Raw genomic sequence first — 25,788 nt, 5'->3', positions numbered from 1 at the left:
AGAATTAACGCTGAAATTAATCCTAAAAGCTTAGAACTGCCAAAGTATGAAGGCTGATTAAAAAGCACAAGGCTGTTTTAAAGTGGCACTGAGGTCTGCTCTACTGGAACCCAAGGACAGGCTTTAATATTTTAAAAGGATTGTAACATCTTTCCAGATAAAGAATGAACCCATCTAGAATGGCCGCCTTTGGTCCCATTCATTCTGAGAGAGCAGGTTTTTATGGAGGGCTTTGTTTGAATTACTTCCTGTTGCAACACAATCCTCTGGACCCTCAAAGATCAGCAAACTTAGCTACTGCTGAGAGACCTCCATTCTCTTCTCTATCCTCAATACTCAGTGAGTTTCTAGGGGCACAGATTAAATTCCCTCCTCTCTGTGTATCAATTAAATGCAAACCAACACCTTGCTCTGTTGGCCTCCAGAGGGCTGCGTTATCCTGCAAAGTGTGGGCCAGGGACCTCTGTCTCAGGGCCAATATCTGGTTTGCGTCGGAGCAGGTTTTTCTTCCCCAGGTAAAAACAACATTTTGTTTCACCTGGTAGCAAAGTTTATGCTCATATTTTGAATTAAGCTTTATAGCTTGAGAATAATTGAGATTCTACTGATTCCAATTTAAGAAGAATAAAACCTTGAGAAACCAGGTGTTCCTCATTATCTGGAATATTGTCCCCAGTCCTGTAGTCAGCTACTGAATGGGACCAGGTTTTCAGGTGGTTTTGCTGTGCAAACATTTTATGCGTATGTGGAATGCAAAGGAAGATTAATTCCATTAAGGTGAAGAGGAAACTGAAGAGGCCCTTGAATCCTGGGGACTGTTTATTATTTATAACAACCACTCTGCTTGAGGCTTGTACTTCACAAGTGAGTAGGGGAGCAAGCAGGGCACCACGGGTGGGCAGTCCTGGACAGATGGGTCCAGGGGGACCATGGCAGGGTCTGCTTGAGCAGGCAAAGAAGTCTGTCCCTGTGTTTCTTTCCTCCTTCCCCAGGAGTCTGTGGAGGGATTACAGGGGAAGGGGTGTTCTGGCTCCTGGCCTCACACAGAGAGGACTTAGGAAGTGTAAACTGAAGATTCCCCTAGCTTCTGTGCTGTAGGGCCCCTGCTGGGCAGGGGTGGGGTTAGGGCTGCTTCTTATCCCCTTAGGTTGATGGCTCAGGCTGGGAGGGAAGGACTGAGGAAGAGGCAGTTTTTCAGTGAGGCATTTGTAGAAATAGAATTTGAGCAGCATGAAAACTGGGAACCTGGTAACCTTGGTTTGGGAACCAAAATTCTAATGCTGTTAGTGGTGAAATTATAAGGATCATTAAGGCTAAGCCGCTATTTCTGTGTATCTAGCCCCTGTCATTTTCTATCACTGTCCCCTCAGCAGCAGCAAAGCAGAATGTGAGAAGGAAATTGCCCAGCAGGAAAAGTGTTTGACTCCAGTCTGGAACTCTGTCCTATGGGGCCCGTGGAAGGCTGCTCTGGACGGTAAATAGGGCAGAGCCTCCCAAGGTCGCCATACCTGTCCTTCTGTGGCTGTGCCTTCCCACTTCCTCCACTCCCTCTGCCACAGTCCAGGGCTGATACTCGGATGGCACCTCCATCTTGAGGCTTTCCTGCCACCCCTGCCTGATGGCCACATCCAAATGTGGCCATGTACCAAGTTTGGCTTTAGAGAGAGGTTCATGTTTTCTTGGTTTGTACTTACTTACTTTTTAATGGACTTAATCCTTGTTTTTTTCCCAGATGCTCTATCAGCTCTTAGGAAGTGAGAAACCTACCCATTTGTTGTTTTCCAGCTGGACACACACACACACAATACCCCATGGGTTGTTCTTGTTGTTGGTTTTGTGTGGGTTGCCCTCTGGCCTGCCCCAGGATGGCTTTCCCAGGAGTCTTTGTCACGTGTATGGGAGCCAGATCCAAGATCTGCCTCTTCCTCTTTCTCATTTTGCTGAAGTACATGTCAGTAGCTTCCAGAGGAGGTTGAAAGTGGTCTTGACTTGGGATGTCATGTCAGGGCCTGGTTTCACAAGAGTTCTTGGTCTTGCTGCCAGCAGCACCTGTTGGTTCTGCTGCCCAGGGCTGTGAGTGTGGGAGTGTTCTTTCTTTCTTTCTTTTTTAAAAGATTTTATTTATTTATTTGACAGACAGAGATCACAAGTAGGCAGAGAGGCAGGCAGAGAGAGAGGAGGAAGCAGGCTACCCTCCGAGCAGAGAGCCCGATGTGGGGCGCGAACCCAGGACCCTAAGATCATAACCTGAGCTGAAGGCAGAGGCTCTAACCCACTGAGCCACCCAGGTGTCCATGGGAGTGTTCTTTCTTATCTGGACTCTTGGAGGACTTGTTGGTTGGTTGGTTGGTTGGTTGGTTGGTTGGTTGGTTCAGAAATTTCATGAGGATTTACTTAGGTGGCCTCAACTTTTATTTTATTGCTTGAAAATAAAATATGGAGAAAAGAAAAGGATTTACTTAGGTGTGAGATTTTATTTTTTGTCTTACGTGATGGGAGTTAGCCATCTGTCTACTTGGAAAATTCTTATATTATTCCTGTAATTTGCCTTCCCTTCAGCTGGTTCCCTTTCCTAGACTTTTAGAGGATGCCTGGAGCTTTGGGATTGATATTTGCTGTTGTTATGAAAGAGAAAATCCAGATAAAAGTGCTATAGAACAGAGCCAGGCAATTTCAGAAAGTAAGCCACCAAATTTTGAATTATTTTCTTTTTTTCTTCTTGTGACTCTGAACTCTATACCCACAGAACAGCTCTTCCCCCTCACTACTCCTACCAGCCCCTGGCAACCACCACTCTACTTTCTGTCTCTGTGATTTGACTAAGCATGTATGTAAGTGGAATCACACAGTATTTGTCCTCTTGTGACTGGCAGAGTTCATTCAATATAACATTCTCAGGGTCCAGCCATGTTGTAGTGTATGACAGGGTTTCTTTCTTTTTTTTTTTTTTTTTAAAGATTTTATTCATTTATTTGACAGCGAGAGAGATCACAAGTAGGCAGAGAGGCAGGCAGAGAGAGGGAGGAGAAAGCAGGCTCCCCGCCAAGCAGAGAGCCTGATGCGGGGCTCGATCCCAGGACCCTGAGATCATGACCTGAGCCGAAGGCAGAGGCTTAACCCACTGAGCCACCTAGGCACCCCGGGTTTCTTTCTTTTGAAGGCTGAATAATATTCCATTGTAGGGATATACCACTTCCATTGTGTGGATGTTTCTGTGTTCTTCTGTCAATGGACATTTGGGCTCTTTCACCTCTTGGCTGTTGTGGATAATACTGTGGTGAACTTGGGTAAGCAAGTATCTCTAAGATCTTGCTTTCAGTTCCTTTGGATGTATACCTGGAATGGAATTGCTGGATCATATGGGTTTTAGTTTTAGAGTTTTGAGTACCCTTCATACAGTTTTCCGGAGTGGCGGTACCATTTTACATGCTCACCAACATTGCTGTGTACTGTTCCAGCTTCTCCACATCCTCACAATGCTTGTTTTCTGTTTTGTTCTTTTATAGTGGCCATCCTAATAGGTGTGACATAGTATGTTAGTATGTTATTGCATTTCTCTCACGATGAGAGATGTTGAGCCTTTGCATATGGTTGGCCATTTGTCAGCCATTTGTATATCATCTTTGGAGAAATATCTCTTCAAGACCATTGCCCATTTTTTAATGGGGTCACTTATTTTTTGTTATTGAGTTGTAAGAATTCTTTATATGTTCTAGTTACTAACCTTCTATCAGATATGGTTGACAATTACTTTCTCCCATTCACTATATAAACTGCCTTTCACTGTTGACTTTTTTCTTCAATGTGCAGAAGTTAAGCTTGATATAGTACCATCTGCCTATTTTTGCTTTTGTTGCCTATGCTTTTGTAAGGAACCATTCCCAAATCTAACATCATGAAATTTTTCCTCTGTGTTTTCTTTTTAGAGTATTAGAGTTTTATAGTTGTAAATCTTAATTTAGATCTTGAATCTATTGACAGTTTTTTTTGTATAGTATAAGGTAAGGGTCAAAATTCATTCTTTTGCATGTGGATATCTGTTTTGCAACACTATTTATAGAAGAAACAGTCTTTTCCTTGTCATATGGTCTCATCTCCTTACTGTTTATTTATTTATGTAAAGGTTTTATTTATTTATTTATTTATTTATTTATTTATTTATTTATTTGAGAGAGAACAGGTGGGGAGGAGAGGGAGGAGCAGGCTTCGCACTGGGCAGGGATCCTGATGCAAGGCTTGATTCCAGGACCCCAAGATCATGACCCAAGCCAAAGGCAGATGCTTAACTGATTCAGCCACCTAGTCGCCCCTCCTTCCTATTTAGATACACTTTATGGAAGATTTCCTTCTGTGTCTTCCAGTCTTGCCACTGTTTTTTTTTACAACTATAATATGTCAGTGTCCCAGAAACCTCCCTTGGTGTCCTTATCATTCCTTTGTCTAGCACTCTCGTTTCTTTGATAACTTTAAATGATTTTCCTTTATCTCCTTCTGGATATTCATTTCTCTTTCTGTGTGTTGGGAGGTGGGGTAAGGCGTGTGCACTTCTTGGGTCTCCCCTCCTGCAAACATCACCTCCCCATTCACTACCTCCAGATTCCAGCAAATGAGGGGTATGTGTGTGAACATCAGAATTTTGAGGCCCCCATTCAGGTTTCTTTACTACTTCTGTCATTCTGGGGTCTTGTCACACCAGCCCTTTCCTGAGACACCTAAATGTAGGGGAAGACATGCAACTCTTCATGACCCTGCACTGGCAGGCTAGACCTATGCCTAGGCCATGCTTTCCAGCTGAAGGTGGCTTTGCAGTTCTTCCAAGTCTTCCTGACCAGTGTTGCCTTCTGTTCCACCACTTAGGTTTGTTATGTGGTATTGCAGAAGCTGCAGAAAGACTCCTCCCACATCTTGGAATGGGAGGAGGGCAATTCCACAGGGTGTATAGGAATAGAGGCAGTGCCTCCTTTTCCCCTTTGTTTTGAAAACAGGGCTGGACATCATCCTCGGTGGGGGGTTAGGAAATGTCTTAACAGATTGTGACTGAAAGATCTTTTTTGTCTGACTGGTAGAGCTGCTGTGCCTGAATCACACCATTTGCCTCTCCCCACCTGGCTGGTAGATGAAGCACCTGCTCTCTTGGGGCAGTGGCTCAGATTCACAGGGATGAGGGAAATGAGAGGAAAGGAATGTTTCTGAATGGCTGGGAACTCTACTGTGCATTGAGCAGAACAAAGTGTAACCCAGGTGACATGGGGTTGAGTGTGTGGGCCCCTCCCCTGCGTCCACCCATTCGTGGAGGCATGTGGACAGACCAGTAAGTTCTCTCACTAGGAGGGCTAGCTTGTCATTGCTCCTGGGAGGAACCCTCTGAGCTCTTTACCCTTCAGCTCCCACATCTGAATTCTGCCCAATCCTGGAATCCTGGGGCAGGAGATCAGACAGGGAGGCCACAGGTTTGACAGGTCCAGTGTGATGTGGGAACACATGCGGGTTTGCTGGGTCTTGATTTCCCTGTTATCTCCTCTTTGACAGTCCAGGTACTGGGAAGGTTCTTCAACTTACCTGGCCTCCTGAGAAATGGCCCCGTCACCTGGGTGAATGCTCTAGAGAGTGCTCCCTTCTCTCCCCCTGCTTTGTATCTCCTCCTACGTCTGACCTGTACTAGAGGAGCCTAGGATGCGGCAGCCCTGAGATTAAGTGGACCCATAATGCTGGTGACCTCCCCTTTGAGATTTCTAAATTGCAGCATCCTGTATTGCTCTTGCTTAAATGGGCTCATCAGAGAATGTCTAGCATAAAAGGGCAAACCTAAAACATTTCAGGCATTTGATAGTGTGCACAACAGACCTGCCCTGAAGTCAGCTCTGGGAATGTGGGAGGTGCTGCTGGAGCCCTTCTTGAGTGCCTGTCTGTCCACCTTGTGGTCTAGAGAGCAGATGGGGTGTGGAGCTTGGGAGGACTATGCCAGTCACTCCCTCCTGCTCATGGGTCACTGGATGGCAACCTGGTGGCGTGTGCATTTGGCCTGTTTCCCATTTACATTTTCTTGATTTTCTTCTGACCCCCTAAGGCCCTGCTTTGCCCTCACTGCCCTTTATTGTTACTGATGTGTTTTCCCTTGGAAGATATGTGGCCTCTCAGAAGGGTTCTCTAGAAGCTGTTTCATAAGCTGGCATGTGGGGGGAGACCCAAAAGCCTACCAGACACTGCACCAGCCTCGCTGTAGACAGAGGGGACTGTTCTACTTCCCTGAAATGTGCTTCTGGCACTCAGCCTTCTGTGAGGGCTTGGTCTCTGTTTTCAGGACCTGAATCCATAAGTGTTTTACTGAGGGCAGGTTTTCTTTGCATTCTCACCCTATAGGCTCATTGTGAGTACACTGGATGTTCTGCTGTGAGCTGACGAAGATGGGGGCCTGATGCTGTGGGAACAGGGGCTGTTGGAAGAGGTTATGCTGCTCTCCCCAAAACTGGGGCCCTGCTGGCCTGCTTAGTCTCTGGGCTTTTTAGTTCTATAGAAGCTCCTCCTGTTCTGTGGAAATCCCCACCCGGCCTCAAAAGTGTGCATGTGTGCTCCCAGAGTAGATGAGGTAGAAGCAGCCTGGGCCTCCAGAGACAGCTCCAGACTTGGTGGGGCCTGGAGACCTTTGAAGATGAGCTGCAAACACAGCTCCTGTGGGTGATGAGGAAGGAGCTGCCACTCTTCTTTTTAAGTCTTGTTGCCTCTCTGGTGCCTGCAGTCTTGGTACTTATTTTTTCTTTGTGCTGCTCCGTGTTTTAGCAAGGCTTTGGGATGTGGTGGGCAGTGGACCACCTTTTCACTAGGGGGAGACTCACCACCAGTGGGCCCTCCACACACAGCCTACACTTCCATGGGCAGCCAGGGCACTTCTGCCCCCAGATTGAGACTCTCTTCCATTGTCTGTGTAGAAACGGAAAGCTGCAACTCAACAGGAACTTAAATTCCTGTGGTGGAGAGAGAACCCATCCACCCAGAGTGATGTGGATGCAGGACTTGCCTAGGCTGTGGATGCCAGGACTATGGCTGGGAAAGGAAGACTTTTCTTCTCTTCTTGTTCTGCCCCTGAGAAAACAGCCAAGTTTGCCTTCTCCAGGGACACTCCTGCACCGCCCTGGGCATGCTCTACAGAGCATGGCTTCATTTAGTCCCTTCTGGACTCATGAAGATGCCCCATGGGGTGTTTGCTGAAGAAGGTTTTGTAAGAAATAACCCTGGAGATACCCTGTGTCTCTAAAACAGCCCTTGGGTAAGCTTTGTTACATCTCTGCACAGAAGAGCACAAGAGCATATAGTCATTTTTTTAAATGGAGAAGGCATGGAATGATCTCTCAGATGTTGTATATTTTTTAAAAGTTGTAAAATAGGGGTGCCTGGTGGCTCAGTGGCTTAAATCCTCTGCCTTCAGCTCAGGTCATGATCCCAGGGTCCTGGGATTGAGCCCCGCATCAGGCTCTCTGCTCAGCCGGGAGCCTGCTTCCTCCGCTCTTTCTCTCTGCCTCTCTGCCTACTTGTGATCTCTGTCAAATAAATTTTTTTAAAAAAATCATAAAAAATAAAAGTTGTAAAATAATATGTATGGTGTTACACTTATGTAAAAATATGCATGTCTATGTGTGTTATGTATGTATACATGTCAGTGTGTCCATCCACCTTGTAGACTTGAGAATAATTTCAAACCTACACTCTAAGCAACGTTTACCTCTGGGAGTGGGATTGGGCTTTTGTTTTGCTTTGTTTTTGTTTTCTTTATATACTTTTAATTGCTTGAATTGGTTATAACTAAAGGTAAATAGAAGAAATGGAAGATTGTTCATGATTTGCAGAGGTGGTGGGGGAGGGGGGTATTGTTTGTAAGTAGGGCAACAGGGAGAGAGCTTGGAGTGGGGGGAGCATCAGGGAGATGTGGGTGTGGTAGGTTCTGTAGTCAGGGCTCCCTAGTCACTCCCTACCTTCCTCATCCCGATTCCTCTACCCTCTTTAACACACTTGTCTTGTGTCTTGTCTTTCTCACTGTTATATTCTCCTATCTGTTTACTTGTGGCTTATCAGAAACTAGCGTTGGCAAATTGTATTGTATGTAGCTCACCACAGCTGGCTGTTGTCCACAAAAGGATGCAGCTCCCAACTCTGGGTGGGGACTCATCTTGGATGAGAAGCTTGACAGATGTCGAGTTAGGAAGCTCATTTAGTTTTCTGATTTATCCTTCATGTTTTTACATGTATATCTGTGTTTCTCGATGTTGTCTCTAATCATCTCAAAGCAGTCTGGGATGGGAGCATGTGTGTGTTCCCGGGTCCAGCTCTCCTTGCCATTTTTCCACTTCCCCGTGCTCCTGCTGAAGTGCCCGTGTAATTTGATGAGTGGATAGGGCAGGCTTGTTCTCCCTTTACTCCTGCACCCAACCTGAGGCCAGGAGCTGGTGTACTCATCCTCAGAGTAGACACTGGCAGTCTTTACATCTGATCAGCAGGTGTTCAGTCAGTCAGGAGCTCAGGGGAGGCAGTTCACCTTTTAAGAACATGGTAAAACATCACAATGAAGATTCTATTCAAAGTGAGTTTTTTTTTTTTTTTACTGACATTCATTGATTCTGTTGTTTTCCTGAGTAAAGTGATACTCTGGGCTTGGGGGGTTGATGTGAACAGATTCCAGTTCCTCATATAGTTTTTGTGCTGAGGGAGACTTCCCTACCCACATGGGTGATGGTGGTCAAATGGTGTCGACATTAAAAATTATATCTTTGGGGCATCTGGGTGGCTCAGTGGGTAAGGGTCTGACTCTTGATTTCGGCTCAGGTCATGATCTCAGGCTCTTGAGATCCAGCCCCGTATCAGCCTCCACAATGGCTGTGGAGCCTGCTTAGGATTCTCTGTCTCCCCTTCCCCCTCCCCCACATGCTTGCTCTCTCTCTCTTTTAGGAAGAATTATATCTTTATTTAATTGGCATTTAGTGTGCTGTCTGTTATTAGTAAGAGATGTTGCTTCACTGTTTCAATTTTATAAATTAATTATTTGATTATTAATGAGCTTGTTCAGTTTTCCATGCTTGTTTACTTATCATATTTCCTCTTTTCAGAGTTGTCCATGATCTGTGTCTGTGTCATATGCTGACCCACATGAAATCACTGTTGTTGGTCAGAACAGTCCAGTATTGACAAGTTCATATGGTTCATCCTAATTCCTTTAGGACTTAAGTGTTTTTCATGATTTAGCGACATTTTTCTAGTTATGAAGTGTTTCACTTTCTGTACCAATTTTTCAGAAATATAAAAATGTAGAAAATGGAAATATGTAATACCATAAAATCATCTCTTACCACTTTGGTGTAGTTTTTTCCTCCCTACTTCCTTTCCTCCCTCCCTTCCTTCTGCCTTCTTCTCTTCTCATCTTGTCTCCTCTTCTTTTCTTCTCTTGCCTTCCCTTCCTTCCTTCCTCCCACAGAATTGCAGAAGTCTCTTGATAGAACTGTTCTAGATATAAATGAATATATGAACTGACTAGTATGTATACTAGCTATTATTATTATAAAGTTTTTATCCTGCCTTGATATTTTATCAATTGCATCTCCTATCCTGTTAAATATTCTTAAAAAATGTGTTTTTTAAGCCTATTGAATCTTCTGCCATATAATTATGATGTAACTTAGCAAGCTATTTCCTTTCATTGGACATTTTATTTTCTTTTATTTATTTTCTTTTATGTCTTTGTCTGTAGCTCTGTTTCCCAAAGCTATAAGAATTTCTGTAAGGAATTTTATGTACATGAAATAAATAGGTAAGATAATACAATTATTTAAAAATTTCTTGGCAAATGTGAAAAGTCTAGAATGTCTGGAAGGCATTTACTTGTCACTTTCTCAGCAACATGTGAGAGACCCTTCTTATGATATCCTCAGCTAACACTGGAGGGGTTTATTCTTGATAATTTGTCAGTGACAAATAGTATCTTTATTTTCATTTGGATATTTTTTGATGTGAACAGATATTTTTAGAACTTTTTAGAAGTTATTAACCATATATTTTTCTTCTTTTTTTTTTTAAGATTTTATTTATTTATTTGACAGACAGAGATCACAAGTAGGCAGAGAGGCAGGCAGAGAGACAGGAGGAAGCAGGCTCCCTGCAGAGCAAAGAGACCGATGTGGGGCTCCATCCCAGGACCCTGAGATCATGACCTGAGCTGAAGGCAGAGGTTTAACCCACTGAGCCTTCTTTTGTGATTAATCAACATCTATAAATTTTATTGGAGTTTCCATTTTTTATTAAAAATTTGGTAAAATTTATTTACATTTTTCCTTTTTAATATTTGTAACTGAATACTAATAAGGGAAAAATACCATAAGGGAAATTAGAGTGTATATATATATGTATATATACTTGCCAAAATAGTCATAATTTGAGTGGAATAATTTTAGCTCTCTATTTTATGTTTACCTCTTTTTTCTGATTATTCTACAATAGATAATTTTTAAATTTCTTTTCTTTCTTTTTTTTTTTTAAGATTTTATTTATTTATTTGACAGAGAGAGACACAGCAAGGGAGGAAACACAAGCAGGGGGAATGGGAGAGGGAGAAGCAGGCTTCCCACTGAGCAGAGAGCCTGATGCGGGGCTCGATCACAGGATCCTGGAATCATGACCTGAGCCAAAGGCAGGTGTTTAATGACTGAGCCATTTATCTAGGGTGCTCCCTAGATAATTTTTTAAAAAGTTCTTTAAAAAGATTTATTTATTTAAAAGAGAGAGAAGGCAGGTGGAGGGACAGAGGACAAGTAGACTCTCCATTGAGCAGGCAGCCTGCCATGGGGCTTGATCCCAGGACCCTGAAATCATGACCTGAAATGAAATCAATAGTTGAATGATTAACTGAGCCACTCAGGTGCCCCAATAATAGATATTTATCTTAAAGAACAAAGAGATTCTGAGGTTTGTGAACGGGGACTGGCTCCCTGGTCACATGCTTCTGGCCTCTCCTACAGAGGCCTCACATAAAACTGAGAGCACCTTGGATGCCTTTTCCCCTGTGTCCAGCCCCTACCTGCACCTGGACCACCTTGCTGGGGCTCATCAGAGCAGTGAAAGAATGTGGAGGTATGGCAGTAAGAGTGTACTCTTGATTTTCTTTTTTCCCCTGGCATGTCCAGCTTGCTATGGGATGGACGAAGAAGAAGAGAACCACTATGTTTCACAGCTCAGGGAAGTCTACAGCAGCTGTGACACAACAGGGACAGGCTTTCTGGACCGGGAGGAACTGACCCAGCTCTGCCTCAAGCTGCATCTGGAAAAGCAGCTGCCCATCCTTCTGCAAACACTTCTTGGAAATGACCACTTTGCCAGGGTGGGTATTTTACTTCATTCTTATAAAGAAAAGCACAGAGTACTGTAGTTAACTGCAGGCATTGAGAAATATCAGTGGACTAAAGACACACCAGAGTAGAGTTACTAGAAACTTGAACAGTGCTTTTCCTTCTGGGGACTCCTCCACTGAAACAAGAGTTTCCTTCAGATTACTTTTTTTTGAAAGCATAGTTACTTCCAGAGTTTGGTTTGGTTTAGTTTTTCCAGAAAGATGTTTGAGAGATTTTTTGGGTGTCAGGCATGGGGTGGAAGGCTGTATGGGTGGGAAGTAGGTGGTTCACAAAAATAAAAGGATCTGTGGGCAGATGACACACTGGATGCCTTGAAGTGCCTTGAAGTGCCTTGAAGGCAGATTGTCCAGTAAAATGACAAAGCTTGCAATTCTTTCTAGCAGCTAGACAAAGCAAGTGCACACCACTGCTGCAGGAACAAAAGATACCTATGTTCAGAGGTGTCCTATGATTTCATCTAGGCCAGATAGAAAGTACTCTATCTCTGTTCCTTTTCACTAGGAAATTGAAGATCATCCAGAACGGTGATCTAGAACCTAGACCACAACTTGCTTTCCTGACAGAAATACTAAAAAGTACCTCCCGCCTTGTCCCTACTGCTTAATTATGTCTAGATATTAACTTGTGTCATAGAAACAGTGTTGGTCGTCTTAACTTTGAAGAAAGAGGTTTTTGTTTTTTTTTTTTCCCTGCCACAGAAATCAATGAAACTGTTTTTATTATCAAATGAGAAAAAAAATCCAGCCTGCAGATATTTTTGAATTGGCTCTTGGACAAAAACAAATGAAGAAAACCAAGGGAAAAAACCCTCACTGCTGGTACAGGGAGAAAGTCCAGATGAACTGTACCTCTTGTTACTTCCCAGTACCTGTCAGTAGGATAATGTTACTCCCTCTTAGGGAGCTCTGCCTCAATTAAGCTGACCACACCCATTCTCTGTTTCTTTTTACTCTACTCCTGCCTTTTGGGTTTTTTTGTGTTGTTGTTGTTGTTGTTTTTAAGAACTTAAGAGTCAGGGGGTGCCTCGGTGGCTCAGTGGGTTGGGCTGCTGCCTTCGGCTCTGGTTGTGATCTCAGGGTCCTGGGATCGAGTCCCGCATCGGGCTCTCTGCTCAGCAGGGAGCCTGCTTCCCTCTCTCTCTCTCTGCCTGCCTCTCCATCTACTTGTGATTTCTCTCTGTCAAATAAATAAATAAAATCTTAAAAAAAAAAAAAGAACTTAAGAGTCAGGTGTATTTTTTAAAATATATTTTTAAAGATTTTATTTATTTATTTGAGAGAGAGAGAGCTAGAGAGAGAAAAAGAGCACACACACACACACACAGAGGGAGAGAGAGAAGCAGACTACTCATGAGCAGGGAGCCTGACTTGGGGCTCAATCCCAGGACCCCCAGGATCATGCTTAACTGACTGAGCCACTCAGGCGCCCCAGGTGTATTTTTTTTAGGGATTCACTTATTCATTTGCGGGGTGGGGCGGGCAGAGGGAGAGGGAAAGAGAGTCAAGCAGACTCTGTGCTGAGCACAGAGCTAATGCAGGGTTTGATGTCATGACCCTGAGATCAGGATCTGAGCTGAAACCAGGTATCAGCCACTTAACTGACTGTAGCACCCAGGAGCCCCAAATCAGGTGTACTTTTTATAATGTTCAAACATCATAAAAAACATACAATGTGAAAATCAGCACTCTGGTTATTCAAGCAGTATAAACAGATGATCTGGTTTTCTTGGTTATTTTTGATAGTTGAGAAAATTCAAAACCAAAAGAATAACTTTGGGGTTCATATTCAGATGGGAGGTTCTGCTGATTGAACAGATCACATCATTCCCAAGCCTTACCCTGCTTTGTTTTTTTTTTGTTGTTGTTGTTGTTTTTTTAAAGATTTTATTTATTTATTTGACAGAGAGAGATCACAAGTAGGCAGAGAGGCAGGCAGAGAGAGAGAGGAGGAAGCAGGCACCCTGCTGAGCAGAGAGCCCGATGCGGGACTCGATCACAGAACCCTGAGATCATGACCTGAGCCGAAAGCAGCGGCTTAACCCACTGAGCCACCCAGGCGCCCCCCTGCTTTGTTTTGTATGTGCAGAAGTGGTATAACATTTACTGATTTTTTTAATTGACATATAATGTATTATCTGTTTCAGGGGTAGAGGTCCATGATTCATCAGTCTTACACAATACACAGAACTCACCATAATACATACCCTCCCCAGTGTCCATCACCCACCTACCCTATCCCTCTAATCCCCTCCCCTCCAGCAACCGTAGTACAACATTTAGAAACTTCACATTGGGGCCCCTGGATGGCTCAGTTGGCCAAGTATCTGCCTTTGGCTCAGGTCATGATCCCAGGGTCCTGGGATCGAGTCCCACATCGGGCTCTGCTTCTCCCTCTGCCTCTCCCCCTGGCTTGTACTCTCTCTTTCGCTTACTCTCTCTCTCTCTTCTCAAATAAATGAATAAAATCTTTTAAAAATTAACATCAAATTATGATAGAAAAAAAAAGTTTAGTATTGGAACATCAGTAAGGAGAAAAATCAAGTTGGAATTGAGATTTCTGGCCTCCCCCACATCACATGTATCCCATAAAGCAGTTCCTTTGAGTTGTAATCCTTCTGGGAGGCTGGAAGTTTCTCCACACTTTTTTGGGGAGGTATGTTAGAAGGAGAGATAAGACAGTCAAAAGCAAGGACAGGAGCCTGAACTTTTCTGATGAATGGTGGCACGTGGAAAAGCTCTGTGGATGTTCATCCGTCTTTGTGTCTGTCCCAACTCCATTCTCTTACAGCCATTATTTCTGTTTCCAAAAAGCAAGTCAGGTGTTGAGTAAATCAAGAAATAGCTCTGCTTCCATTAGTGCTCTTGAGTCTGACTTGAAGTTGTCCCCCCTTCCCTCTCTATAACATTTCAAGAGCAGTGCCCACACCACCTGATGCCTCTAGGACCTGCTCCACCCTACACTTTATACCATCTCCTCTGTGATAGTGCTCATGATGGATTATTTCTGCTGTCAGAGTTTTTATTGTTCCTCTGCCTCATCCCACAGAAAGGACATAGCTCACAGAGCCACCCCTTAGGTGAAACCTTCTATAGGTGTTTTAGGGGAAGCTGGTGTCAAGCCATAAATATCCAGATAGTTGTCACCATTTTCTACAACAGAAACCAAATGGTGGAGATTTCAGGAGATTTCAGAGAAAAATCAAGAGAAATCTTTTATCCAGGAGAATTGATTGGCTTTTCAGTTCAAGTATCACATATCCAGTTTCCTTATAGAAACTAACGTATATGACATCATGTAAATGTTGGTCATTGATATTTCAATTCAGTTACAAAAATGAAGGACAATATTAATTTGAATTAAAAAGATAATGTTTTAATTCGTTGAAGTATGCTCACTTTTAATTCCTATTTCCTGTTAAAGAAACATTATCAAGGTCTGGTTTCAGGCCAGAAATTAATGTGGCCCAAGATTCCTGTGGAGTGTGGGAAATTCCCATGTGCATTTTATGTTATGTTCTCATGTTTCTTTATTAGTGGCAAGGATCTTACCTTTAGTATTTTAAATTTGGTTAGAAAGAGAATTTTACTCTCAAAAAATAATTATTTTTTAAATTGAAATATAGTTGACATACAATGTTACAGTAGTTTTAGGTGTATACCATAGTGATTAGAAAAGTATATATGTTATGCTATGCTCACCACAGGTGTAACTACCATCTGTCACCATATATTACTACAATATCATCAATTATATTCTCTATGCTTTGCCTTTTATCCTCATGAGTTACTCATTCCATGACTGGAAGCCTATATCTCCAACTTTCCTTCAACATTTTGTCCATCCTCCTACTACCTCTTCTTTGGCAACCATCAGTCAATTTGTTCTCTGTATTTTTGAGTCTATTTTTGATTTTTGTTTGTTTATTCATTTGTTTTATTTTTTAGATGACCATAAATGAAATCCTATGGCATTTGTCTTTCTGTACTTACTTTACTTAGCATAATACCCTCTGGGTCCATTCATGTTGACACAGATGACAAGATCTCATCCTTTCTTATGACTGAGCAGTATTCCTTTGTATACATATATCACATTTTCCTTATCCATTCATCTCTTGACAGACACTTGGGCTGCTTCTGTATCTTTGCTGTTGTAAATAATACTACTATAAACATAGGGGTGCATATACTTGAAAAAAAAATTCTTAACATAGTGTTACTGATAATAATTTTAAAGTTGAAAGTGATTGCCAATCACAGGGCCTAACCTCTGTTTGTGATGAGTGAGTGTGAGATTATATAGAGATGATGGTGTGTCCTTTTTGGTGAAGCACCTGAATATTGTGGGTTTTTTCTTCCCCCTTTATTGAGCTATGAAGGAAGAAAACTCAGAAACACAAGAATAGTCAGAATAATATCAGATAGGGGCACCTGGGTGGCTCATTGTTTAAGTATCTGCCTTTGGCTCAGGTAATGATCCCAGGGCCCTAGGATGGAGCTCCATGGCAGGCTCCCTCTCCTTCCACTCCTCCCCCTGCTCATGTTTTCTCTCAATATTTCTGTCTCTCTCTCAAATAAATAAAATCTTTAAGAAAAAACAATAGTATCAGGTAAAATGGCAACACACTTGGCCATCAGATCCCACTACTGTTTAGTGGTTGGAAGAAAATCAGATGACAAGTATTATCAAAGACAAAAGAAATCAAAGATTAGATCAAGCAAAGTTGTCATTTCATTTTGCTTCCATATATTGAACAAGTATTTTTTTAAAAGATTTTATTTATTTATTTGTCAGAGAGAGCACAAGCAAGAGGAGTGTCAGGCAGAGAGAGAAGCAGGCTCCCCACTGAGCAGGGAGCCCCATGAGGGACTCGATCCCAGGATCCTGGGTTTATGACCTGAGCCAAAGGCAGATGCTCAACTGACTGAGCCACCCAGGCGTCCCTTCAACAGGTATTTTTGAGCACTTAATATGTGCTATGCAACATGCAGAAGCTAGGGACGTGATAATCGATGAAATACCATGTATATCTTCATATGAAATGAAGTCTATGCAAGATATTCATTCTAGTATTGATTCAAATAGCAAAAGATTGGGAACAACCTTTTAAATATGAGATTGCTTAAATAAATTCTGCTAGATCCATCTGATGAAATTTATGCAGTCCTAAAAAAGTATGAATAGACTTCAGACATTCTGGTAGTAGCAGGTTAGCACACTCAGGCTGACCTTCCAGTGAGGGCTACTGAAAAAGCTGAACAAAATCATAAAAACAAAGATCTTGAAAATGGTAAAGAGGAAATAAGTCAGTGAAGAATTACTGGTCTAAAAATCTGTAAGTCACACACTGAGAGAGGTTCAGTCCAGCACACAAAACCCCATTATTGCTGAGAAACTGAAATTGATGTGGTCTTTGGGACCTCAGAGGACCAGGGAAATCTATGTCAAAACACAGGTTGAGGGGTGCCTGGGTGGCTCAGTTAGGTGTGTGCTTTCAGCTCAGGCCATGATCCAGGGGTCCTGGGATCCAGCCCCACATTAGGCTCCCTGCTCACAGGGAGTCTGCTTCTCCTTTTACTCCCTGGAGGAAAGGATTCTCACCCAAGGTAGAGAATCTGATAAACTAGCCCCCAGTTTAAAGAAGGATCTGAAACAGCCATTGTGCTTTTTGCTATCGGGGCTTGTCACCTCTCAGTGGTCTAGATAAACCTCATTTAGCTAAAGGTGGTCCTGGTCAGGTGGTGCCCTGAGGCATCTGGCAAAAGCAAACAAAAGTCTTCTCTTAAGAAGTGCCAGTATTCAAGATCTGTAATTATCCCCTTCTAATAGTCAAATACAATAACCAGCTGCAATCAAGGATAACCAGCACACAAATAACACAGGATGAGCAAGAACCAGGAAAATCAACAGGCAGCAGAGGCAAACACACAGCTTATAAGGTAGTGGAATTACTGCAAACAAAATATAAAACAACTGTTGTGACTAACTGTGTTAGTAGTTTTTTTCAAAGCTTGAAAATACCTATAGGAAAGAGGGAACTCTAAGAAATGATAAATCTGAACAAAGAACTGAATAAAATTTTTTAAGGTTTTATTTATTTATTTGACAGACAGAGATCACAAGTAGGCAAGAGAGGCAGGCAGAGAGAGAGAGAAGGGGGAGGAAACAGGCTTACAGAGCAGAGAGCCCGATGTGGGGCTCGATTCCAGGACTCTGGGATCACCGAATAAAACTTTTAGAATCAAATAGTGTGATGGCCAAAATCAAAACCTAATGCAAGAGTTTAACAGCTCTTTAAGCAAATTAGACACAGTCAAGGAGAGCATTCAGTAACTGGGATCATTCAGAATACAACACGAAGATATAACAAAAGGTAAAGGTAGAATGAGAAGGTCCAACCTTCCAACATTCCTTTATTTGGAATCCCAGGAGGAAAGGAGTGAATGAGGTGGGGCATTATGTGAATATATAATAGCTAAGAAAAACCTTCCAGAACAGATTCAGGATCCCTAAAGCCCACTGAATTCCAAGTAGCATATTTACAAAGACATCTACACCTGATCATATTATTGTGAAACTGAAAGTAAACATAGAGAAATCATTGGAAAAAACAGCCAGAGATGGTTGCACAGGATCTCTGCATTTTTTCCTATAACTGCATGTGAATCTATAGTTACCTCAAAATGAAAAGTTTAATAATTTTTTAAAGCTGTCATGCAAAAATAAATGTATTTTATTTAGGTAATTATATTTTATTTAGGTAATTATAAATAAAATGTATTTTATTTAGGTAATTATTTAGGTAGATGGACGGCTGCCTTCTCAGATGTAACAATACAAGCCAGAAACCAGTGGAGAGGTATTTCCAATGTGCTAATAGAAAATATCTGGCAACCTGAATTCTATACTCAGCAAAAAGATCCTTTAAGAGTAAAAGTGAGGGGCACCTGGGTGGCTTAGTGGGCTAAAGCCTCTGCCTTCAGCTCAGGTCATGATCCTAAGGTCCTGGGATCGAGCCCCGCATCGGGCTCTCTGCTTGGCGGGGAACCTGCTTTCTCCTCTCTCTCTCTGCCTGCCTTTCTGCCTACTTGTGATCTCTGTCTGTCAAATAAATAAATAAATAAAATCTTAAAAAAAAAAAAAGAGTAAAAGTGAAAGAATGCACCCATTAGAAGGGGAGTTCTGCTCCGTTATGAAAAGATACAGAGGCCAACACATCCAATAAATGTTTGTTGAGTACTACTGTTTGCTGGCAGTGTCCTCACATGCTAGTTGGGGAGACAAAAATAAACAAATACACAAATAATCCAGTGTCAGTTTACAATAACATGTGTATCCCAGGCAAACAGCTACATTTAGTGCTCAGTGGCAGCAACAGAGTTTTCTCATTCAGATTCTGTGCCAGATTTGAGAAGCATACTTGGACCTACAACTCCACACCAGCATTTACTGGTGATATTTTGATGTGCATAAGCCCTTCTGTTGACATCTTTCTGTGTGACTTTTATTGAAGCACCCATAGAGAACAGAGCACATTTTAGAAGTGCACACTCAATAACTATCCTATACTGAGCACAGCTGGGTAACCAGCATTCTGAATCCCTCCCCATGTTCCTTGCAGACCCTCTGTCACTAAGGCCACCATTGTTCTGACACCAACACCACAGATTTGTTTTGCCTGTTTCTGATCTTTGTAGAATGGAAAAACACAGTACATGCTCAGTACATACTCTCTGACTTCCTTTACTCCATATTATATCTATGAAATACAGTTCATCGTGTTAGTGTTTTTTCCATCATCATTTCATTTTTTGACTATATCATAATTTACTTACCCAGTCCATTTGTGGACATTTTGGTCATTTTTACTATTTTTCTAATAAAATGTTTATCTGCTTGAAAAGTCTATCGAAAGTGAAATTAAAAAAACATTTTAGACAATCAAACTAAAAAGAATTTAGCATCAGCATACTTAAGAAAAATGAAATTCTAAACCATGCACTTCAAATAGATGAAAATTATCCTAGACAGAAGGTCAGAAATACAAGAACAAATGAAAAACAAAGCGGTAAATATTTGGATAATTATTAATGAACCTTGATTATATAAAACAAAAAATATTTTGTGGGGGTTTAAAATGGAACAAGTTCAAATATATGGCAACTCATAAGAAAGGCATGAAAGTCAGGACTCTAGTAGATGAAAGTGTTACATCGGCTTCATACTGTCATGGAAGAGGGTAAAAGTATCAACTGAGAGTAAACTTTGATAAGCTGAGGATTTGTGTTGTAATTTTTAGGATAAATGGCCAGAGAAAGGAAATAGTCTAAATAACTTCTAACTTAATAAAGGGAAAACGAAGTACTAAAAAAAAAGTCAGTAAATCCTAAGAGAGAGAACGAGGGAGAAAACACAAGCAGGTCAGATTGAAAACACACAACAGAATAGTAGATTTAAATCCAAATATATCAGTAATTATATTAAATGTAAATAGACTAAATAGTTAAAGGATAAAGATAAAAAAGATTTTATAAATGACACCTGAAATATATGGCTATAAAAAATTGACATTATTAAAATTTGGTGAAAAAATGTATCTTGTAAATACGAACCAAAAGAAAACTAGTCTTTATGGTAAAAAACATTACATAGACCAGTGGAACAGAGTAGAGAGCCCAGATATGGACCCTCAACTCTATGGGCAAATAATCTTCGACGAAACAGGAAAAAATATACAGTGGAAAAAAGACAGTCTCTTCAATAAATGGTGCTGAGAAAACTGGGCAACTATATGCAGAAGAATGAAACTCAACCATTCTCTTACACCGTACACAAAGATAAACTCAAAATGGATAAAAGACCTCAACGTGAGACAGGAATCCATCAGAATCCTAGAGGAGAACATAGGCAGTAATCTCTTTGATATCAGCCACAGCAACTTCTTTCAAGATATGTCTCCAAAGGCAAAGGAAACAAAAGCCAAAATAAACTTTTGGGACTTCATCAAAATCAAAAGCTTCTGCACAGCAAAGGAAACAGTCAAGAAAACAAAGAGGCAACCCACAGAATGGGAGAAGATATTTGGAAATGACAGTACAGACAAAAGGTTGATATCCAGGATCTATAATGAACTCCTCAAACTCAACACACACAAAACAGACAATCATATCAAAAAATGGGCAGAAGATATGGACGGACACTTCTCCAATCAAGACATACAAATGGCTATCAGACACATGAAAAAAATGTTCATCATCACTAGCCCTCAGGGAGATTCAAATTAAAACCACATTGAGATATCACCTTACACCAGTTAGAATGGCCAAAATTAGCAAGACAGGAAACAACGTGTGTTGGAGGGGATGTGGAGAGAGGGGAATCCTCTTCCACTGTTGGTGGGAATGCAAGTTGGTTTGGCCTCTTTGGAGAACAGTGTGGAGATTCCTCAAGAAATTAAAAATAGAACTTCCCTATGACCATGCTATTGCACTACTGAGTATTTACCCCAAAGATACAGATGTAGTGAAAAAAAGGGCCATCTGTACCCCAATGTTTATAGCAGCAATGGCCACGGTCGCCAGACTGTGGAAAGAACCAAGATGCCCTTCAGTGGATGAATGGATAAGGAAGATGTGGTCCATATACACTATGGAGTATTATGCCTCCATCAGAAAGGATGAATACCCAACTTTTGTAGCAACATGGACGGGACTGGAAGAGATTATGCCGAGTGAAATAAGTCAAGCAGAGGGAGTCAATTATCCTATGGTTTCACTTATTTGTGGAGCATAACAAATAGCATGGAGGACATGGGGAGATAGAGAGGAGAAGGGAGTTGGGGGAAATTGGAAGGGGAGGTGAACTATGAGAGACTATGGACTCTGAAAAATAATCTGAGGGGTTTGAAGTGGCGGGGGGGCGGGAGGTTGGGGTACCAGGTGGTGGGTATTATAGAGGGCATGGATTGCATGGAACACTGGGTGTGGTGCAAAAATAATGAATACTGTTATGCTGAAAATAAATAAATAAATTTTTAAAAAAACATTACTGAAGTAAAGAGGGTTAGCATTTTATAGCAGTAAAAGATTCAGCTCACCAAGAGGATTTAAATGCACTTTCTATGGCCCAGCAATCCCATTCTTCAGCACATACTCCTAAGAAGCTCCTAAAAACACATATGCGATACAGTTCAAAGCATTTTTTAAAAAAATAACCAGGCACTGGAAACAATGGGAATATCCATCAGTAGAAGAATGGATTAATACATTTTTGCATGTTAAACAATGGAATATATTACACAGTAGAGAAAATGCACTACACATGGCTGCTTGAATGAATATTACAGAAGCTTAATAATGAGTCTAAGAAGTCAGATATAAAAGAATATATGCATATGATTCCATTTAGATCAAATTTGGAAAGAGGTAAAACTAAACCATATTGTTCTTGGTTGCATACAAATGAGGACAAAGGCAAAGATCTTAATACCATAAAAGTCATATTATGGGGGGCAGGGAATTTAATTAGGAAAGGAACCATGGTGGAGGAGCCTCTAAGGTACTGGTATTATTCCATTTCTTGCTGGGGTGGCGATAGCCTGGATATCTTCTTTATGTATATTAATGTTTTATGATCATCAAATCCCCCTTTTGGGTACTGTTTTCTAATCATTAAAATTGGTATTAGGGGTTTTTTGGTGATTAGTTTGTGGCTTACTTTTACTTTTCATGTTATATTCTTCTACTTAAACAAAATATTAAGTGAATATTAGAGAAAATGAATGGTCTCAGAGCTAAAGGCAACACTAAGATGTTTCCATCTGAGAATAAAAACAAAATGCTAAGATCTGTTGAAAGTAGTGCTAACCTCTCTTTTCTTATATTCACCAGGTTAACTTTGAGGAATTTAAGGAAGGTTTTGTGGCAGTATTGTCATCAAGTGCTGGTGTTGGCTCCTCTGATGAAGACAGTAGTTCTTTGGAATCAAGTAAGAGGATTTCTTCCTCTTACTTTAAGTGGTGTTGTTGTTGTTTTCATTATTTATCTGTTAACCTTCTGGAGTGTGATATTCAGATTGAAGACTATAGCAGGTCTGAGAACTAAATTGTAACTCCACTCCCTTACTGCCAACCTGTGTGGACTGGGATAAGACTTTGGGTTTTTTCTTCTTTTGCTTCCTTATTTGTGTAATAGTGTTGGAAAGAAGAAGCTCTATTGTTTTCCTTTATACACAGTACTTCTGCTCACCAGATGTGTGGTAGTCTGTCCCACACCAGCAATTCTCCAACACCATCTGGGTTTCCTACATTGTAACTCAGTCCTGACGTTGCCTACCTGCCGATGGCATCAGATCCCACAGGCCAAGGGCTCAGTCCCACAAAGTGGCCTCACTTTAGTCTCAGGTCCAGTGACTGGCTCTAAATCAGAGGTTCCCACAACCCCTTCCTCAGGTTCAATTAATTTGCATTAGGAGTTCCTAGAACTCAGGAAGACAGTTTACTTACCAGATCACTACTTTATTATAAAAGAATGTAAGTCAGGAACAGGCAGGTTGAAAAGGACACAGGGCAAGGTGTGAGGAAAGAGTGCAGAGCTTCCATGCCCTCTCCAGGCATGCCATTCTCCCCCAATCTCTATGTGTTCACCCCAGGAGCTCTCTGAACCCCATCCTGATGGGTTTTTATGCAGGCTTCATTACGTAGCCATGACGGTTCAAATCACTGGCTATTGGTGATTGAACTCCATCTCCAGCCTGTCCCCCTTCCCTGGAGGTCAGGGTTTATAGCTTCCCTATTTGTAGCTTCTCCCTTCCAAATGCCACTGGGTCTGCTCAGAAGTTCTCTTGTTTTCTCTCTGCTGACCTTCGGATCATGTGGTTGTGTCCCTGGGCAACCAGCCCCCAACCGTAGGGGCTTTCCAGACGTCACCTCGTTAACATAAACTCAGGTTTGGTTGCTCTTGTCATTTAGGAAATTCCACGGGTTTTAGGAGCTCCGAGCCAGGGATAAGATGAAGAGCAAATATATACTTATGATAAATCAGGGTATCACAAGTGTCAAATAATATCATGTGCTGTGCTTACAGCATGGGCTGTTGAGAAGATAAAGTAGATGTAGAGCAGCTAAAGTTTTGAGAATTGAAACCTTAGTGCAGACACAGGTGTATCAAGACCACGGAGGATGGCAGAGCAGACAGGATGCCAGCAGCCAGAGACAGACCTTGCTGTGTGTTTTGTCAGACAGTAGTGTTGTGTTGTGCTGGTAGGCCTAACTAGACTCCCGTTATGGGAATGGGGCTGCTGGGACAAAGATAGCCCAAGTGGAAGTGGTGTCCGGAGGGGGGTTGCCCTCTGGCTTTGGTAGTGGTCAGGAGGTGGAGTGGAGGGACGGTTTGAAGAATGGTCCATTCAGGGGCATGTAGATTGTGGGGTAAGGGTGAGAAGATGCTGACAGACATCGTTGTTAGTACCTGCTCCATAAGACTTGAGACTGTGAGTGGCAGCCATGCTTCCGACCCATCTTGGCTGTCTCTGATGAGTATTGGGCAGGTGAGTGAAAGGGGGCATGGGGCACTGTGTTCGAGGTTGGAAACATGCAATTGATGAGCAGATCGGGCAGGGAGTCTTTCCCTCAGCCCCCGGCAGCCTCCTGCCATGGCGGATCCTGGGTCTGGAGAAGCTACATGACTGAATAGCAGGGATAGCATTGTGTGAGGGCTTGGGGCAGTAAAGTGGGAAGTAGAAAGAATGAGAGCTCACATTGATTGTCTTCAGTGTACCAGACTCCCTGAGGTTCTTCAGATGAGGAACTGAGGCCTGATATGTGAAGGGATTTATTTGTTCAATATCCCACAGCTAGTAAGTGATGACCAAGACTCGAGTCACAGTTTTCCAATTGCAAGCCCTGGGCCCTTTTATATGCAGTGTAGACAGAACCCACCCCTTCCACTGCCGAAGGCTGCAGAGCACCTGGGTATAGTGCGGAGAACCCTGCCATGGGGGGAGCGGTGGGAACCGTGTGTAGGACCCTCAGGGCATTCACTGGTTGCTTTATCTGACCCTTTTCTTCTCTAAGAGCTGAAGAAGACCACTGGCCTTTAGGAACACAGGATTTGGGAATGTGTACATGGTGATGGCATACAGGAATGGAAAGGTGTGGCGTCCCTCACACTGCAGGTCCCCTCCCATGCTGGAGAATGCATGGAGCTTCTTTTTTTCTTTTCTTTTCTTTTCTTTTTTCTTTTTTTTTAAAAAAGGTTTTATTTATTTATTTGACAGAGAGAGAGAGATCACAAGTAGGCAGGGAGGCAGGCAGGGAGAGAGAGGGAAGCAGGTCCTCTGCTGAGCAGAGAGCCCAATGCAGGGCTCGATCCCAGGACCCTGGGATCATGACCTGAGCCGAGGCAGAGGCTTTAACCCACTGAGCCACCCGGGCGCCCCCATGCTTGGAGCTTCTAAACATAAAACTGGATCTGCGGTTGCACGCTCAGTTCCTCCAAAGAGAAAGGAACTATTCTAGGACTTGGAGGTTTTTTCCACTTATTCTATTTTTTTGTTGTTTTCTTTTTTTTTTTTTTTCTTTTCTTTTGGATTTCAAAGGTTTTTAAAGGGTCATATATGTGGCCTGACACTCCTCGCCTCATGCCAGCCAAAGGTGGGGAGTATCAGAGGCACTCTGAGTTTTCTGTGCTTGGTTTCCTTAATGTACCCCAGCTTCCCACTTCCTGCTTGAGAGAACTTTCCCCTCTTCCTAAACCACCTCACTGTGGAAACTTCTTCCTCCGCCCATATTAATCAGCCTGCAGCCTCTCTCTAACCAGAAACCATGCTCAGATGCAGGAGCCTGCATTCACTGGTCCTCACTTAGCCTTTTGGCAGCTCTATGGTGGGAAACTTTTTCCATGTTTGTAGCTTCCCCCTTCCAAATGCCACTGGGTCTGCTCAGAGGTTCTCTTGTTTTCTTTCTGCTGACCTGGAAACTTTGCCCTCCTCTTCAGAACATCACATTCCTGTTGTCCAGGGTGATTGGCATAGTGTCCATGATTACCTTCAAGTACCCCAGTGAGGTGAGCAATGCTGTATTCACCCTGAGTATTGTCAGCTGCCTTAAATGTCATGCTGTCACTTCACAGTCTATCCATCCCATGTGGAGCTCGGCATCTTCCTTCCTCCTCCCCAGTGTCTGTCTGCCACTGGTATCACTGTGCTTCCAACTGGCCAGGCTGTACCCAGCCCCCTCGTCTGATGCGGTCCTAAGGGCAGGGGCTGTGGCCTGGCTTTTGGGGACATGGAAGAAAGGAATAGTGTGGTGCTTGGCTCAAAGGAGCATGACACCTCTCAGTGAAATGCTGCTCAGTTTTTCTGGCCTGGGCTTTCTTCACTGGACCCTATACCTTTCTGTCCA

The 25,788-nt window shown here is 42.4% G+C and overlaps 1 protein-coding gene across 8 annotated transcripts in view; it reads left to right on the top strand.

Moving 5' to 3' along the window:
- The window catches only part of NINL (ninein like), a 171,765-nt gene that overhangs the window by 77,885 nt on the left and 68,092 nt on the right, over positions 1–25,788 (top strand). For all 8 annotated transcript variants that reach the window (XM_044263836.1, XM_044263837.1, XM_044263833.1 and 5 more), the window contains exons 2-3: positions 11,163–11,356; positions 22,277–22,373. In XM_044263836.1, the coding sequence (XP_044119771.1) occupies positions 11,174–11,356; positions 22,277–22,373 (280 nt within the window). In that variant the 5' untranslated portion in view covers positions 11,163–11,173. The remainder of the gene's footprint in view (positions 1–11,162; positions 11,357–22,276; positions 22,374–25,788) is intronic.

Source organism: Neovison vison, chromosome 8 (genome assembly GCF_020171115.1).
Source record: "Neovison vison isolate M4711 chromosome 8, ASM_NN_V1, whole genome shotgun sequence".
NCBI classification, from domain to species: domain Eukaryota; kingdom Metazoa; phylum Chordata; class Mammalia; order Carnivora; family Mustelidae; genus Neogale; species Neogale vison.
Note: the sequence above shows the minus strand (reverse complement) of the source record. Positions and strands in the feature narration are given on the sequence as shown.